The following is an 18,910-nucleotide window of genomic DNA, read 5'->3' on the forward strand; positions in this document are numbered from 1 at the left end:
AAGACAACTGTTAAGTGGAATAAAAATATTATGAAATTAAGAATATGTTGTACTTCATTTCTATTTTAGGGGTCCCTACATTTTGACAATTATAATCAAAGTAGTCTTTAATGCACGTTTCAGGCTATATGATAATAAGCACTAAACAACAAACTGTTTGTTTAACCCTCAGAGACCCAACATTTACATTGCATTCAAGGTTTTATCAGTTCTCACTTGGCCGTTGCTTGTGATACGCTCTACTGTTTGGCTGTAGCTCAAAACCCAAGTATTGATATTGATATTATTTCCCTCCTAAAAAGTGTTTCTGGAAAGCCACTGGTTGTAAAATCAGAAAACTGTCTAAATTGGGAATTGAGACTGACTAAACATTATAGGTCATACAAAACAGTCAGTAACAAGCTGGGAAACCCCAATTTTCCTGCCAAAATGAAAACACTTGATAGTCTGATCTGCTATTGCATGTTGCCGTAAACCATATTTACATGTTATTTTATTTCTTTAAACATTTTTGCTTCAGTGAGTCTCTGAGGGTTTAGATGCCTGAGTCCCATGTTATCATTGCAGAGCCATGGGTTGAGCGTGAATTCCAGCTCCGCCTCTCTAGATGTCATTTGGGATTAATGGGTGGAGCTAGAAGGTGGCAGACAGACAACCAATGGCAGACAGTGTCATTAGGTTTGCTATTCTATATTAAGCTTTATGAGGTGTCACAGGAGCAGCACAAAATACTTTTTCAATTCCATTTTATAAGATTTAATGACAATCAACGGGTTCAGGTTAGTGTGGTAAAAGCACACAGTAAAATTGAGAACGTAGTACAGTGAATTCAGTCCGTTAACTTGAATCCCACAATGTTTTCGACCACCATTAACTGTCCTGTCGGTTTAAGTGCAATCCTGGAGGCCGGTCAGAATCCCCCGTGGTATTATTGCTGATGTGAAGCATGTTCAGCCCTTATTTAGAGAGGAGGATAGTCTCCCTCAGAGACGACGTTGAGAAAGCACAGGGAATGTCCTTAAGCGAAACATCATATTAGCACTAAACAGAAGTCCTCTGATCGGCAGTCCACAGAGAACGTTCTATATCATTCATCAGCAAAACAAATATTTCTCACGCCATTTAAAATGGCTGAAACCAGGACTGATATCATAACGAGAAAAAGTAGAGTGGCCATTCACACAGAACGCGTTTTTACATTCCACAGCGCTACTTTTCCATAGTTTTTCAATATAAACATACTAGATGGACGTCTTTAACCATTTTGCAGCTTCTCGGACATGAAACGGCGTTCTAAAAAAGCAATGTTCTCTAGACTTAATTACACTGATCTCTGTCTTTCGTTTTTTAAACAGCAAAAATGCAGTCTGTGTGTAACTGGCCCTTTACTATGTTTAATGTACTCAGCCCTACCACTACAATACCTTTTATTAAAGAATAAACACTATATATAGACTAAGGAAATATACACAACCAAACTGAAGTATGATGATAGTATAGACCATGCACCAGAGAAACGAGGGCGCCGCCATCTTTAGAATATTGTCTTTGAACTTCCGTTTTTGCGGTTGCTCTGTATATTTCTATGGCATCGCTGTCCAGGAGTAATTAGCTGGTGAAGTTGATTTACTTATTGTAGAGTTAACGAAAGTTATCTGTTTATGATAAGCATTTTAAAGCATATGTCTTAACAAATGGACCTTGGGAATTTTTTTTAACGAGCAGTTCATTCATAACTAGGCAAGATCGCTGTGAAAATACAGACCGGAAGTCAAAAGACAATGAGCTCAGCGCGGAAAAGGGGCGTGGCTACATAAGGTCTATACTATCTAGCAGTAATAGGCGCATTTTTTTTGTCAATTCATCTTTTTCAGTACCATGACAGTAGCTCAGCTGGTTTCAAAAGTGTCGTTTTTTCAAAAAACAAGCTTCTTTGTACAAGTATCAAGGCAGTATAACAAAACCCCCCACAATGTTTTTTTTTTTTTTCACATTACTGTATATCACCCATAATCAAACACACTCTCCTAACATGGAGTGTATTTAGTGAATTCATTTAGTGCAGCCCCTGCATGGCATTTTAAGTGCTTCTTTAATAGTGAAATATTTGGTTAAATGTTGCTGTATTTTCAACTTGGTTATATAAATGAGTGTATAGTTTGTTGTTGTATTTAGTGGAAATTGATCTGTTCATATTTAATCGAGAGTGTTCATTAATTTAAATCACCTTAATGTTTTTGTGCCAGAACACAAATACAGATCTGATTAAATTATTAATTTTAAGCTTAACAAACTTAAATGAACTGAATGAACTTTAGTTTTAGGCTACTGAATTCCACCTATTTTAAATTATGAGTGGCTTACCGTTTTAAAGTATCTTCCCCAGCACTGCTGGTTTAGTATATCAGTTTTGTTTGTCAAGTATCTCTGCAGGTGTAAACAAGAACACAATCATTAGAAGTACAATTCTCTTCAATATGCTGAAACTAAAGTAAAATTATTCCACAATATGTTTTCATCTCTCTGTCAGATCTTTTTAACCAGTCAAAAATAAGCCACCTATTCTGTGGATAAACGCTTCTGAATGAAAATGTCTGGGCAACGAAAGGCTTGATGAATCCTTGGAGGATTTGTGATGTGAAACATTAATATTTCAGACTCTTTATCAGTAAATTCTCTGATCTTATATGTGGGGTCCAAAAAGTCTGAGACCAATAGTTTAAAAAGATTTTAAAGTAGAACATAATTCGAGAATTTATTCTGATTCAAGGGGAATTTCAAGGAGCTTGTATATGTATACAGCGATAGGCGTCATATTCATATAGGTTGAGTCATTGATGCGAGCTTGACTAACGTGACCTGCCAGAACTTGATTTTAGTATTATTTATATACTAATATAGTATTAATTCATATTTTGAATTAGCTTTTATTTATTTATTATTTTTAGTTCTGATAAGAAATTTGTCCATTTCAATTTTTTTTATTCATTAATTAGTACTTCAACTTAATTATTTCAGTAAGTTTTTTAAGTATGCATCTAATATTTAATGTTTTTATTTCAACTTTATTTCAATTACCAGAAATATTTTTGAATATTTTTAGTTAATAATAACAACACTGAGCTTCAATGTCTCCTCAAAGAGTTACATGATTAGTCTAGAAATTGTTCAGAATCTTAAATATTTCTCATTCACTTCATTATAACTTTGTTTGAATTATTTCAACTTTATTTATTTCCAGATTTATCTGGTATTTTAAATGTGGTTTCAGACATTTGAACCCCAATGCATGTCCTCCATTTAGTTGCTTCCTACAGATGTACTTTACTATAAAAGCCTTCATCACCATTGGATAGCAGAATGTGGATCATGCCATTTGAAAAGGGTAAAGAGAAAACCAGAGAAAGAAGCAAGGCTCAATGTTTTCGAGTTTAAAAGAGAGTGGTTCTGAATGCGTGCGCATCTCAGTTGTTTGTAAAGTGATAAAGAGAGGGTCTTTTTCCCCTGCTTTTCTTTCAGAGGCTTTTCTCCTGTCCCCGAACAGCCTCAGATTTGGCCTCGTCTCCGAACTGCTGGAGATCCTCGCTGTGCCCGCAGGATCATCCCAGCTGTCGTCGGGAATCTTCCAAAATTCCTGGTTTCTGTTTTGAGGACGAGCACATACGCCCCATGGTAAAAGCAGAATCCTTTGAAACTCATAACAATTCCTGTCACACTTTGATAATGTTCACAGATGGCGTTCTGTTGTTGTTGTTGTTCTTGGGGAACTGTGGAGATGGAAGCAGATGTCTAATGTTAGTGAGAGGATTCGAGCGTTCAACACAGAACATGGTGGAGTAATGGTGAAAGAGGCGAAGGTATGGCCACATAATTAAACCCTATTCCGTGATAATTATTTTGAGCCGTATCACATTTAGTCCAATCCCATGCAAGACGATTGTTAATTACAATTGTTATTGTATAATCACCTAAAGGATTATTAGGAACACCTGTTCAATTTCTCATTAATGCAATTATCTAATCAACCAATCACATGGCAGTTGCTTCAATGCATTTAGGGGTGTGGTCCTGGTCAAGACAATCTCCTGAACTCCAAACTGAATGTCAGAATGGGAAAGAAAGGTGATTTAAGCAATTTTGAGCGTGGCATGGTTGTTGGTGCCAGACGGGCCGGTCTGAGTATTTCACAATCTGCTCAGTTACTGGGATTTTCACGCACAACCATTTCTAGGGTTTACAAAGAATGGTGTGAAAAGGGAAAAACATCCAGTATGCGGCAGTCCTGTGGGCGAAAATGCCTTGTTGATGCTAGAGGTCAGAGGAGAATGGGCCGACTGATTCAAGCTGATAGAAGAGCAAATTTGACTGAAATAACCACTCGTTACAACCGAGGTATGCAGCAAAGCCTTTGTGAAGCCACAACACGCACAACCTTGAGGCGGATGGGCTACAACAGCAGAAGACCCCACCGGGTACCACTCATCTCCACTACAAATAGGAAAAAGAGGCTACAATTTGCAAGAGCTCACCAAAATTGGACAGTTGAAGACTGGAAAAATGTTGCCTGGTCTGATGAGTCTCGATTTCTGTTGAGACATTCAGATGGTAGAGTCAGAATTTGGCGTAAACAGAATGAGAACATGGATCCATCATGCCTTGTTACCACTGTGCAGGCTGGTGGTGGTGGTGTAATGGTGTGGGGGATGTTTTCTTGGCACACTTTAGGCCCCTTAGTGCCAATTGGGCATTGTTTAAATGCCCCGGTCTACCTGAGCATTGTTTCTGACCATGTCCATCCCTTTATGGCCACCATGTACCCATCCTCTGATGGCTACTTCCAGCAGGATAATGCACCATGTCACAAAGCTCGAATCATTTCAAATTGGTTTCTTGAACATGACAATGAGTTCACTGTACTAAAATGGCCCCCACAGTCACCAGATCTCAACCCAATAAAGCATCTTTGGGATGTGGTGGAATGGGAGCTTTGTGCGCTGGATGTGCATCCCACAAATCTCCATCAACTGCAAGATACGATCCTATCAATATGAGCCAACATTTCTAAAGAATGCTTTCAGCACCTTGTTGAATCAATGCCACGTAGAATTAAGGCAGTTCTGAAGGCGAAAGGGGTCAAACACAGTATTAGTATGGTGTTCCTAATAATCCTTTAGGTGAGTGTACATATATATTATAATTCAATATTGAAGTGTTGATTTAAAAAAAAATACAGCAGTTTAGTCTTTTATAGTTATATTGTGTGATGTGATGTGATGTTAGGTGATGTGATGCTCTATTGAAATCGAATGTACTGTAAAACGTAGGTTACGCTTTATTTTCGATAGTCCACTATATACATTCTACTGATCCTGCCTTCTTGTGCATTCAGGAAATCTCCTTCCTCCCGCTTCTGAAGATAAGATTACCAGCTGATCGCATTCAAGCTCTTTGTTGTTGGTAAGAACAGGAATCATGGTTTATTCTTACCTATTTATTGGGAAAATCTTATTAAAGCCATAATTATATTTAGTGGTCCACATTCATATAAACAATCACCACGCTATAGTCATAGTCAGCTATAGTATAGCTATTGTCAGCTTAATGACAATTCTGGAATTTTGGTCAAATTTTCACTGTGTATGAAACAAACAATATGCTTCAAATGATTATTCATATATGTAAATATGCAGTATTTTAACAGAGAGAAAAGGTGATGTAGCTGTTGTGGAAAAACGAATAAAGAACAACAGTCACAGCAGCAATCGTTCACCCCTCCGCAAGGTTTAAAGTTTATAGCCCGCCCAACTCGGGGACTTAGGTATCAAAATTATCCCTGAGCTTGAGAGGGCGTACATGTCCAATTTTTAACTAGGAAACTCGCATTTTGATAATTCCGATAGCACGCGAAGCCAGTATAAATACAAACTTCTGTAATGAAACTCTAGATGGCGCTTTAACTCAATCTGCTTGCAATCACATCATCTCTATAGGGCACAGCTGATTGGTTCCTGCTATATCAGCAGCCAATGAGCTCGCTGCTCAACCTTCAAATATTTGGTCAACATTTAGCAGATGCAGTTCGCTTTCAGAAGCCCTCCCCTTCCCCAGCTCCACCTGTATAAATCTGCTACGGGTAATTCACGAATGCTAAATTGTACAGCAGCGACATTGTCATACTCATTTACATGCCAAACACTCAAGAGAGTTGTCATGACAGAACTATAAGGTTATAATTTAACTTTGCAACTACTGTACATGTCAGCTAACTCTCTTTAATTTGCAACTACATGTCAACTAACTGTCATTAGACTAGAGTACTAGTAGACCTGTTAGATTCGGGTTAGTAGAATAAGTTGACATGTATGTGCAAAGTTAGTAGTCAGTAGAATGTCTGTTGGAGAGCGTCAGAATAAAGTTATAGCAGATATTAAGCAGACAGTCTACTAATACTCTAATGAGAGTTAGTGACATGTAGTTGAAAAGTTACTTATAGTTAGAAGAATGGACAAGTTGCTACCAAATTGCATTATGGCAAGTGCATTTATAGCTAATCCTATGAAAATAAGACTTTATATATAATGTTTACTGAGAAAATGATGCTTATATTGCCTTTTTTAGACATGAAACGAAATGTTAATGGAGTTTGGCAGGAGTGATAATTCAGGACGGTTCACCTGTCCAGTGTGGTCTGGCTCTCATTGGATGGTGGTTATACCTTACTGCGCAGCAGACCCCCTGATGGATGCTCCGGGGTACTGCATTCAGATGAGTTCTTGGCTTTGTCCTTGTTATTGTTTGGCTCGTTGTCTTTGATGATGTCGTACTGGCGGCAGAAGAGCGCGATCACACCTGAAAGAGACAAAACAACATGCACCCATCCACCTTATTTTTAAACGGAAGAGCAGCGTGGCCGTAATTGTGCGAGGCTTCCGGTTTCATCCGCTTCAGTTATTTTAGGCCTACCTGTACAAAAACAGTCCGTTATGCTGCCTGATATTGCAGACTGGTATTTGTTATCATATTTGCGCTAAGTGCAAATACCAATGCTATTTTCACTGAATGCAGATAGTGTCAGATGCTATTAACACTAAGTGTAACACTAATTTACACAAAGTGTAAAGAGCAAATAAAAGTTTTTTCTTTGCACTAAGTGTAAATAGTTGTTAAATGCAAAATGTTATAATTAGTGCATATTGTGGCAGATACTATTTACACCTCAGTGTATGTATAAAACTGTATGCAATAATAACAACAACATATTTAGTGTATATGATTATATTTATTAAAATCATAAATGGATGCTGCCTTATGGGACATAACTTGTACTTGGCATTCCCACTATTAAATACCAGTTAGGCACTTTATTTGTACTTTTCTTAATTGTTACTTAAAAATAAATGCCGCTCCGAGGTGATATGCGACGGGAAAAGGGAGAAGAATGAGTTTGCTAAAAGGTGGATCCGAACAGGTCGGTAGTGCCAAAAGCTAAAGCCACACGCCTTATATTCTCTACGCCACCACAGATTTCAATCAGGTAATGGTGGGCGTAAGTGTAAATGTATTCTGCCAACAAGGCAGGTATTTGCACTTGGTGTAAACTGTTTAACGTATTATCATAATCACAAACACACTGGCTTACAGCGCAAATAGTTTTAATGTTTACTTTATTCTTCTAGTTATTTACCTATGAATTAGAGATCTCGCACATTCACGGAAAATAGTTTGCTTCTACGTTTTAAAATAAGATGGATAGATAAATGCTGCTTCTCTCAATATGCTGTTCATTTAGCCATGTGTGTAAGAGCCATTTCGTCTTTATTTAAACCTTATGCAGGTGTGTGTCCAGTAGGGGTCTCTCTTTGGGTAATTGGTTGCTGAATATAGGTAGGAACCTTCCTTCAGGTGACGTGTTGCTGGAGGGAAGGTGCACACAGTTTTTTGACCGCTAAGCTATGCTACACTGAGCTATGATGTGCCATGCTGTGCAGTAGGAAATCGTCCATTAACAAGCACCGTCCAGCAGCCATCAGCTGCTTAAAGTAATAGACTTGGCTGCTTACAATGTGATTGAAATCCCTGTTGTCTATTAACTGATTGTGTTTCATGTGGAATATGTTTGCAGTTAATGTGTATTTTAAAGGCTGGAATACTAGCCTGGGAAAACCCAGACAACTTCCGGCAAATTTAGATTTGCTCTGAAAGTTAGTCTGGCAAAGAGCTCATTCAAGCCCATTTCCAATCCGTCGAAATCGAGGCACCAATCAGAAACGTTGGGGCGGGCTTTACACGATGACGACAGCGCTGGGATTTTGAAGCAGATTTTGTAGCCTACATTACAAAGATGGATGCCGCCGTCGAACATCACTCGTTCCAATCAGCTATCGCGTCTGTTTTAAGCCATTTGAACGTTTCCTTTTAGTTAAAAACCGAGCAAAGAACAACACTCGGAGATGTGTCTCCGCCGCTCTGCATACGTCATCTCCTTCATCGCTCTGATTGGGTTTAGGTCTATCCGCGACGTCCGTTGGTGACGCCCCTCTGGAAATGATTCGTTTATGACGCTTTGCCAGACCAAAACTCAGTTACAACTGAGAATGGTCTGGTTTTAACCAGGCTACTGGAATACACCAAACTAATTAAAACACTAGGCATCTTGCACTAAAAACACTAAAGCTGCCTTTCCACGATCTCCGACATTCGCATAAGATTAAAGTCTGTTGGATTCTGACTGGTTGTCAATGTTGTTTCCAGCTAAAAGAAATAGTGATTCCAATGATATCGCTACTCTGTGCTGTTATAGCTGTGGTGTGGACTGCTATTCTTTTGAATTTAGGAGGATTTTTTATAACAATGAACGAGTGGGTGTGGCCATTTGTAACTTGAATGTGTTCATTATGCTGCTTTATATAGCAAACTTAATTGTTATCATATGATTTCAATGTATTACCATAATCATAAACACAATGGTTTGTAGCACAAATACTTTGACCGGTTACTGCACTTTGTAATCGGAAGTCTCGCACATTCACAGAAAATACTTCCGCGTTGCAAAATAAGGTGGATTGTCTAAAGCTAAAAGGTACTCCTCCAGACTGTAAAGCGGGGGGAAAGTGGTGTCGTGTTTTCCAGCCTTCATGTGATGGTCCAGAGCTCACCTGCCCACATGATCAGAACCACCACAATGATGATGATCTCTCCTGCCCTGAGCTGAGCGTTCTGCCCAACTTCCTCCATGGTGACTTCGTCTGGCAAGAATACAACGACATCATTAGTGGTATGTCAAATATTGATTATACTGTAATAACGATGGTTTTATAACTATCCCATATTTTGTATGATCACATTTTCATTAGTAGATCATACTGAAAAATTAAAAATGATTAAAATCTACTCATACAGCAGTTTCATATAATCCTGCATCATGTTTGCTACCTCAATTCAATTTTTAGAGTCACTGTAAAATCTTTTTTTTTAAACTATTTCAATGAAGCGCAACCCTGGTACTATTATATCAAAGACTACTTAAAAATCTCTTAATGTCCCTATGTTGCAGCACTGCAGATATATTCAAAACATGAGCTAATCACAGGTTATTGATTGACTGGGATGAGCTGCATCTTTAATGAAACTAATGGATCTTAAAGACGGTCTTTGGGCTGAATTGTTCTTCAGGCGCTTTATTTATTTGTTTATCACTGATTTGAGAAGTAAAAGAAGTGATGAAATGTCAATCATTTAATAAGACACACATCATGAACTGAGAATAGCTGTTTTGCTGCCAAATGTATTATTATTGGTGATTTTTAGTCCAGAAACAGTCAAATTGTTTATTATTATTATTATTATTAAATTAAGAATTAAATCAAATGTTTCTTCAAGAAATGATACATTTCTTAATGTGTTTTTATTTTGCAAGTCGTCAAAAGTAGTCATTCGGAAAAACACATCCCTCTTTCCCTTCCTCTCATGATTTATTGAAATATTTGGGCAAGCAAAGATGGCTATATGGTTGTCAAGAAAAAGTCATTTGAATGATAAAGGATCAACTGATGTTATTTCAGTATTGAAGGGATTAAGAAAATCCCCTATAAACAGAGAATTATCATAAGCTGGTATTGTAGATGATTTGAAGATTTGAAACCATTTGTGAAGTTGATTCTGATGGCTGCTTGCAAATCTATATTTATTAGTAATGTTTGCTTGTAAAACTACTCTCATATTTGTGTGTATTTATTTATTTATTAATTCGTTTTCCTCATCAGATCTCTCTCTTTACTTATTTAGTTATTTATTTGATGTTATAATGATAATAAGCCCACTTATACCCACTGTATTGAGTAGTGTGGTGATGTGTGTTTGTGTCAGTACCTTTGCTTTTAGAGGCTTGTGTTTCTGCTTCTTTGGGGGTTTTGAAATGCAGCGGCTCACTGAGGGGACTCGGTCCGCTTATACTGATAGACTGAACATGCACAATATAGTCCGTATCTGCCTCCAGATCCCACAATGCACAGCTCCTCGTGGTAGTGTTCACTTCTTGGATAAAGCGCAGCATGCGAACGTCTTTTTTCTGTTATGGATAGATAAAACTAGTATTTAACCAAATGCTTTCTCTTTTGTGAGATGCTTTCTACTAATGAACATGAGTGCTGAGTGTGTGACCTTTCCTTTCTCTCTCTCACACACACACACACACACATCTTCTGATTACCTGTTGTGTGATGGCAAAGCCGATGACTGGCTCTCCGTCCGGGGTGTCCCATGTCACCACAGCTGAGCTGCCCTTTAAATCTCTGATGGACACGTTCACCGGAGCAGCCAAACTGTCTGAGAAGAACAGAGAGCGCTTCGTTCAAATAATCTTCACAATAGCAGACCTCTGATCCACTTAAAGTGAACTCAAGTTCTCTGACATGAACCTAGTTACAGACACCTTCTCCAGATTTGACATCAAAATGTACCCCTTTTTATTTTTTTAATGCACATTCCTGCTCTTATTTATCTACACTTATCTCATTTTTGTATCTTTATAACGAGCAAAAATAGAAGTTGAATTTTTAGGTTGACTTTTTTGCTAAATGAACTGAGTAAGATCCCAGCCTTTTAGCTATTTCAGTTCTCATATGAGCCCCAGTTCTCTTGTGCTTCATGTTGACCTCCTGTAATATAACGTGTAGGTGTATGTGTGTGTTCTCAGGTTTGTTGAATGAGTGCTGTGTGCTTCAGAGAGCTCAAGCGCTGTTCTTTCTCTTCTCTAGCTACACTGTTTAGACGCCACTATTTCACACACATTGGGTTAAAATACTATTTCTAGAAGATAGAGGACGTGGTAATGAAGCCATTTGGAGGGATGATGTGCGAGAATCTCACCCACCAGTAGGATTTATGGCGGCCCAGATAAAAAAATAAATTATATGCATATAAGCCCCTCTATGCCTACATGTCAGGCGATTGACCAAAATAGTTTGTAGTGTATTGCTACAGTGAGCAGAGAATCTTAGTAAGTGTAAATGGATTGCATTCATGTTTTATGCATAGGTCTCTGAAACACCAAAATGAAGCTATGCACTTTTCCCCCTCGCATTTTAATCCTTTATGAACTATCTGTGAACATTTGAAGATGTTAATTAATACCATGATCAGAGTAGTGCGATGAATGACTCATGAATGCCAAATTTGAATTGTTCTAAACACTCTCTCATTGAATCAGTATAAGTGGTTCTTGTCTTGCTGAGCAGCAAGCTATTATTTTTAGTGTTTAGAAATGTCACTTACTGTGTTGCGTACTGAAAAAATTATTTTCAATCAGAAACTGTTAGTAAATTTCATGAACAATTACAAAGAAACGGCACATTGAACATGACATTTTCAAGTAGAAAGATTAAAATAGCATTTTCTTGAAAATGTTATCCAATGATCTTTATTTTATTTCCAACTCTTAATTTTGTATTTACAGTTTGTGTACACAAGGCTAGTACGACTTCCTACTGTGCTTTTTAACATGTCTTTCTTTAGTGTGTAGTGTTGCTGTTTGCTCTTGAATAAGGTCTACAAAGTCCCTCCAGCGGGAGTTATTCTCTATATCAGTGTCACTGTTTCTGAACTCCCTGAAACGCCTCCATGGTAGTCCTGAGTTTTCTTCCAGGAACGAACACATCACAATATTCGTCATTTAAATAATTCCCGGCCAAGGCATACGCATAATAAAAAGGGGCGGGGCCTGGTTGGGTTAGTTAACAGTGTGTTGAAACTGTCGGTTATGGTGAGGGATATTTTCCAAACACACTTGAATTGTTGACCAATCACAACACACTGATCCAGCCGACCAATCAGAGCACACTGCGCTTTTCAAAAGGAGGGGCTTCATAGAGACAGGAACTAAACAGGGGTGCGTTTCCCAAAGCCAAATATGGTCACAAGTTCTGTTGTTACCAATAGAGTTCAGTGGAACGTGTGACCATAGCATTGCTGACAGACTGGAAATAGAGGTGCTGCAACAATGTCAAATATGTGAAAAATCATGTTTGTTTTGAACATTTAAGCATGAAAACCTTTTCTAGTAGTAAAAACAAAATCAAGACTTTGAAAAAGGACATAATAGGTCCCCTTTAGAAAGAGAGAAAATTCCCTAAACAGCTGTACCACTTTCTCTTGGGCCATGACTCTCTTCAAACTGAAAAATGACCATGGAAGTGACAGGTTATGCTAATGCATGCTGAAAATGTGTACATGCATTTGTCTTCTGACATATTTAGAAGATGACGCATAAAATCAAGCTTGTGTAGCTAGAAGCATCTGTCGAGTATGTTTCGGCATAATAGCTCCCTAAGATACTTGATGGTGCATCTGTTTGGTGCTTGTAGTATATAGACTTCTCTATAGGCTGTAGAAAGGCATTCTGGGAGCAAAAACATTCACATGCTGTTGAATTATAAATGAAGCACCCCACATAGATGTAGAAGACGGGCTGGAACACATAAACCTGACACTTAATTCATTCACTTGTACACTTTATTGTGATTTGTTCGGACATTGATTCAGAAATCATTACAATGTAGATAGACATCTGCATTTAATTCATTACAAAACATTCTTTTACAACACTTTGATTGATTGATAATGATTTTAGTGTTTTTTGAATAATTAGCCATGCTTTATACGGTGATGTTCTATGTTTTATTCTGGTAAGCTCTAGGTTGTTTATTTGAATCTCCTTACAAAATCAACTGAGACTGAAAATAAAGAATGGCCCAATCTAGAAAACATATCAAGATGATTGTAATAAAGGAGGAATAAAATGAAGGAAGTATTTGGAGTGAACAACTAATAATGTTCCTCTGAGGGTTTTGACTTTCATTTTGTTCAAAGCCTCGCTATGAACCGTTAGATTTCTTTTGAGTTTATGCAACTGTTTTACACAAAATGAATAAGCCACATGAAGTCATTAGAGTGGGTTTACCGTGTGCAATATAGTTCATTAGCTGTAGGCTATTTATGGTTGTCAAGCAATGTCACAATATGATGGGAGATATCCGTTTTATAAGAAAACGTGCCGTTTCGACAGATACTGTAAAACTAGTTGTCATTGCAGTACTAGTGAGTGTGTGTATGTGTTTGTGAGGGAAAAAGGAATATTTTAACTTTATATGGAAACAAGTTTGTGTTGATAGCTATGCATGAACTGTTTATGGAAGAGATTCGCCACAAATTCTCCTTTTGTGTTTCATAACATACTGGCTTATGACAAGACATGAGGGTGAGTGAAAAATGACATAATGTCCATTTTTGGGTGAACTATTCCTTTAAGCCGTTAATCACATCATATTATTTTTACTATGCTGACCTGATTTGCTCAGCCAAGTGCTTGGGCCTTTATTTTTGCATTTTCTCGTCTTCTCTGCCACAGTTTCATTTCAGTGTTTAATGCTTTTCCCTAAAGTAACCTCCCGACGTATTTTCTACTGAAAACTCAATCTCCTGTCACTGGAGCCTCTAAAAGCATCAAGGAACTGATGGTTGCAGCTGCCAGATGACAGTTTACATCCTGATTCATGGCTTTTCCCACTTTACTAGGGGTTGAATATGGTGCATTAAGATATAAAATTTATAGCCCATTAAGTTGAAGTAGGTTGTAGTAGTTTGGATTTATTATTTTGCTGGTTCTGGCTGCATTAGAGGAGGCTTCTTTATGGTGCAGCATTAATGTGTCCTGCTTAAATGAGGTGGAGACAGAATCACTTAAGCATCTATCACTTAGTGTCTTTCTCTAATTGCACTTTGAAGAGATTTGCATGCCAAATCATCTGAAAACTATTTTAAAAACAATATTGAATATTGAATACTGCAAAAAACAATATTCGTAATTTCAAATAGCCTACACAAGACACATTGTCTGCTGTTTTGCAGAGCTTTATATTTTCCCAGGCTCCCCACATCACATCATTACACATGACACATGTGCCCAAAACTGTATTGCACTGCCTCATCGGATGTCATAATTAATGGGATGTGCAACAGCCCCCAGAAATGCATTATTTTTAATGGAATGAAATCTTGTAAACTTACCAGCCAAGACCCACGACACCCCGAAACAGCTCAGTAGGAGCATCGATGTGGGCATGAAGACCCTCCTCATCCTCTCCACGCTGGCTGGATGTGGATGTCTCGCATTCACGTCGATGAATGTCTGAAGCTCTGTGTTTCAGCTCCACAGACCAGCTCTCCTTCAGTTACATCGTTCAGCACCGGATGTTCATATGAACACATTTAAACGGAGACATTCCTTGTCTTTGCGATTTTTTTTTCATATGGCTGTCATGCAGATAGCCTACCTGCTGCAAGCCTGAGGAGACTGACTGACTGAAGGAGAATGTGGAGAGCCTGTAGCATCTCTCTCTCTCTCTCTCTCTCTCTCTCTCTCTCTCTCTCTCTCTCTCTCTCTCTCTCTCTCTCTCTCTCTCTCTCATCGGCACACACACACACACACACACTCGCACTCTGATTATGCGTCTCTCTCAAATTCGCGATTTCAATATAGGTGCTATATGAGTCATCGGTAATTTTTCCATTGTGATCTGGCGATATGATTAATTTGAATAGGCCTACTAGATTTTTTAAATTTAAATATTTTAATTTTATTTTAAAAGTAGGCCTAGCCTATAGAAAAGTGTTAACCCCTTTGTTCTTACATTGACCTCATTTACATGCACACAATTTTCAAATCAAGATCTATATTATACTTATGGATATCCAATTCATATTCATGCTCAATTGACCCTTCGCTAAGCCCCGTCCTCCCTAGTTACTGTTGCTACGCCTGTCAAGCTTTCGCGCCTGGTACGTCTGTTACAGTGTGTGTATGCACCGGTGTCAGACATTCCCAATGAGATAATAATTAGTCATTTTTGGCGAACATGTGAAATATCTGAGAGAGCAAGACAAAAGGGACTGCAGTAGGCCTATGCATTCGAGGGATATATATCCACGACAAAATATGCAACCGATTAGAGAATAATTTCTTAAAAAATGAAGCTAAAGCCTATAGTCCCAGTGCAAACAGCAACCGCCTCATACGCTGATCATTCAAATGGGAAACACACAAATTGAGGAACAGCTATGTTCGTGCACAGCAGGGTAAGTGAAATGTGAAAATAATCTACCGGTAATAATTATAAATCAAACAGTTTATCCAGATTTATCCATAAATCTTGTGGAATAACAGGGAGTTAGTGTTAGTGTAAAGTTAATGTTACTCAGTCAGGGGTAGTAGGCCGTCGATTAACAAAATGCTTAAATATATTTTAAAGTATGTCAGTGAGCCTCCGTCTTGTCTTTATCGTCTTATTTTACGTTAAATATGCATTATGATTATGAACAAAGAGCCGTCATTATTTCTAACTTCCAAGCAATAGACTGTGTTTTTGTTAATCCTGTCGACATAGTTGTGAACGGGGTCTCCCACACCGCTTGATCCACGCCCATCATTTCTCCCCTTGGCTTTTAGATTTTTCGGGAAGGAAAACAATTCCAAACTTATAGGATACCGGGTATCAGATTTGCACAATCCATACACACAACACTTCTCGCTCGAAAGCTTGCCAGACCTCCCGCGCCTAGTTACGGTTGCTAAGACACGATTGGCCAGTGGCGGTTTTCGGGCGTGGCTTAGCGAAGGGTCAATTCATATGAACTCTAGCCTGGCAAGCCAGACCTACATCACAATAGTCTTTATGCACAGCTGCACTACTTCCTGAACTTCAGCCAGCTCCTTTGTTTCCTGTCTGCCATTATTGGACAAACTGATTAATCCAGGTGTGCCTGATTATTGTTACTAAGGCCAGGCACACCTGGATTAATCAGTTTGTCCTATTTGTCCAATAGTTGCCAGCATTTTTGATCATTTTCACAAAAGTTTCATGGCCGCCAGAATATTTTATTGTATGAATAGGCCTATCTGAACATTCAATATATCAAAATAAAGAACAGACCATCTGCTTTTAAACAACAACAACAACAACCGCAGTTTTATTCTAACTTCATGCATTCCTTTTTTATCAACACTTGAATGTGGGACAGTTTCATTAAAAAAGCTACATTTTGAGCAAAAAGCTGAGAAAATAGCATTGTTTTTCAAAGACGTCTGGATCTGATTCAGAACGATGATCCAAACACAGATGGAGTAGATCGAGTCCATCAACACCCCTAAAGCTTCACAGTCCTAAAGCTCGTCCTGGGTCGACATTTCATTTGGTAACATTAGGCAGTTTTTATTTATATGCTGTTTAATGTTTGATGTTCGTGTTATAATATGCAGATATGCTATCGCTTGTTTCTGCTTCTTCTTGGCCTGTGTTTTGACCAGGAGATTCAGTGTAATAGCGCCCCCTACCATATCACAGTGAAAACACAGAAAGACGGAAATCATCAATGGCGGGGAAAGAGTTAATATCGAAATATGACCATATTCTGATTATATATATATATATATATATATATATATATATATATATACAATGAATATGTTCATTATTTTATGAAATAGATTTTTTCAACCCTAGAAATAAGCGTTGGCCTATTTAGCTTCCTTTAGTGTGTAACGACTCCAATGTTTCTTTTGTCATGATACTGTCTCCTCTGAGTGCTATTGTGACTGCTTGTGTCAGAGCATTTCTGATGCAGTTCATCTTCACTAATTTAATCCTTAGCAATGCATGTACGTATTCATAAATTTTGACAAACATAGGCTGCAGTTTGGTTTACATTGCAGCATATTCTGGCCATGAAGCACTTAGACAGAATGAGACTGACTGACGTGTAAAGTGACCGACTTTCATTTTTTACATCTAGGGTCGGATTATCTAAAAGCTGATAGCACAATAATAGACTGCTGTGGAAAACAATTAATTCAAACAATAGCACAGCAGTCTTGGTAAATAATGCGTGTACCGAGTTTGTGATTTCAGCATCCAAAAGTGATAAGCACTGGTTATTTCACAGACAATAGCAGTGGTGCTCATGAATGTCTTCTCTCCTGCTCTCTTCTTCAGCATGAGGCCTGATAATGACTGACAAGCGTATAATCTCATTACTGAAGTCATTCACTCATCGTGTTCGCCGTGACACTTCAACACGAGTTCAGACACATGCAGAAACACACAAACAAGTGAGTTTGGATTTGGACATCTTCTCGGTGGAAAAAAGCCTGTGAGAGATTCTCCCAACACAAGAGCATGAGAACTAAAGACATGAAATGAGTCTGGGTTTGCCACACAGTGACAGAGCACAAGCGGAAAGCTTCTTCTGTCCAGATCTGAGCTGTGCATTGCCAATTTATTATTGAACATCCTAAATGAATATACCTTCAGGCCTCTAGGACCAACAGCATATAAGGCGGGTGGTCATAATGTTTTGGCTCATCAGTGTGCATATATTTTGTTCATGCAAACTCCATCTAAAGTTATTTAAACAGTATTTTGCCTTTTATAATAATTATATGCATGCTGATATGAATTGAGAGACTACATAGAATATTTATATTTGTAGAAGTTAATTTGTCACACGTCAGAACTGTTTATTCTCATACAAAAGATTCAGATTCAAATACAATGTTATCTTAAAATAACTCTTTATGCATTATAATACACATTTTAACATTCAATACATTACAAATGCATACATTTCAGGTCAAATTAATTGAACAAAATTTAGCTTTTATCCATTTTCTGGTTTCTGCAGCATTCCGAAAAGGCAAAAATGCCCAAAAAAATCAATCTTCAAACTGATACTGGTTAAGCTCCATCCACACAGAGAATAGAATCAGCATGTTTTAAGCCACTACATCAACTTGTCTCTTCATGGGGTTGGGGGAACTTGAACTTGCGTGTCTCTATCTCTCCATGTTAAATCTTTGAGTCGTTACATCACAAGCCACAGCGATTCTCATCAAACCTCCCAGCCTTCACCTCTCGCTGTCTCCTGGGTGTTTCTGGGCATCTGAACTCAGGACATCCGGAAGACTGTGTGTGTGTGTGTGTGTGTGTGTGTGTGTGTGTGTGTGTGTGTGTGTGTGAGAGAGTGAGGGTGAGGCAGGACTCGACCTCTACAGAGGTAACAGGAAGTTCTCAAAAATGCTGACATCATACTTCCCTCATCTCGTTAAAATGTATGATTTGGCATCAGTGACTGTCGTGTGTGTGTGTTCTCTTCCAGACAGCAGGTGTGTGACAGAGGTGTTACATCACTGTCATACTGTACTGAGATCAGAGTAATAATGTGGCGTAACTGGTAGTTGAGTGCTGATCAGTTGAGCGGTTAGTCTTTATGGGTAACACATTAGTTAATCACCTAAACACTTCTAAAGCTTTTATTAATCTGAGTTAATGTTTATTTCAACATTCACTAATACATTATTATT

The 18,910-nt window shown here is 38.2% G+C and overlaps 1 protein-coding gene across 2 annotated transcripts; it reads right to left on the minus strand.

Moving 5' to 3' along the window:
• Nucleotides 1-3,669: 3,669 nt before the first annotated feature.
• fndc5a (fibronectin type III domain containing 5a) lies at nucleotides 3,670-14,794 on the minus strand. Of its 2 annotated transcripts, none has more exons than XM_056250629.1 (6): nucleotides 14,563-14,794; nucleotides 10,709-10,824; nucleotides 10,369-10,567; nucleotides 9,156-9,245; nucleotides 6,716-6,849; nucleotides 3,670-3,767 (listed from the first exon to the last, which is right to left on the minus strand). In XM_056250629.1, the coding sequence occupies exons 1-6, from the start codon at nucleotides 14,630-14,632 to the stop codon at nucleotides 3,711-3,713; spliced, it is 666 nt and encodes a 221-aa protein (XP_056106604.1). In that variant the 5' UTR covers nucleotides 14,633-14,794; the 3' UTR covers nucleotides 3,670-3,710. The 2 variants fall into 2 exon arrangements, with proteins under 2 accessions (XP_056106604.1, XP_056106605.1); XM_056250630.1 differs by having other exon boundaries at nucleotides 3,680-3,767; nucleotides 6,675-6,849.
• Between the last annotated feature and the right edge of the window lie 4,116 nt (nucleotides 14,795-18,910).

This window comes from Rhinichthys klamathensis, unplaced genomic scaffold (assembly GCF_029890125.1).
Source record: "Rhinichthys klamathensis goyatoka isolate OS25496 unplaced genomic scaffold, OSU_Roscu_1.1 h1tg000072l_1, whole genome shotgun sequence".
NCBI classification, from domain to species: domain Eukaryota; kingdom Metazoa; phylum Chordata; class Actinopteri; order Cypriniformes; family Leuciscidae; genus Rhinichthys; species Rhinichthys klamathensis.

Coding starts and splice junctions, on each gene's coding strand:
- fndc5a (XM_056250629.1), bottom strand. CDS start 14,632: ATGAGGAGGGTCTTCATGCCCACATCGATGCTCCTACTGAGCTGTTTC. Junction 10,568..10,708: donor GCTTTGCCATCACACAACAG/GTAATCAGAAGA, acceptor TATCCATAACAG/AAAAAAGACGTTCGCATGCT. Junction 3,768..6,715: donor GGGGTCTGCTGCGCAGTAAG/GTATAACCACCA, acceptor CCATCTCCACAG/TTCCCCAAGAACAACAACAA.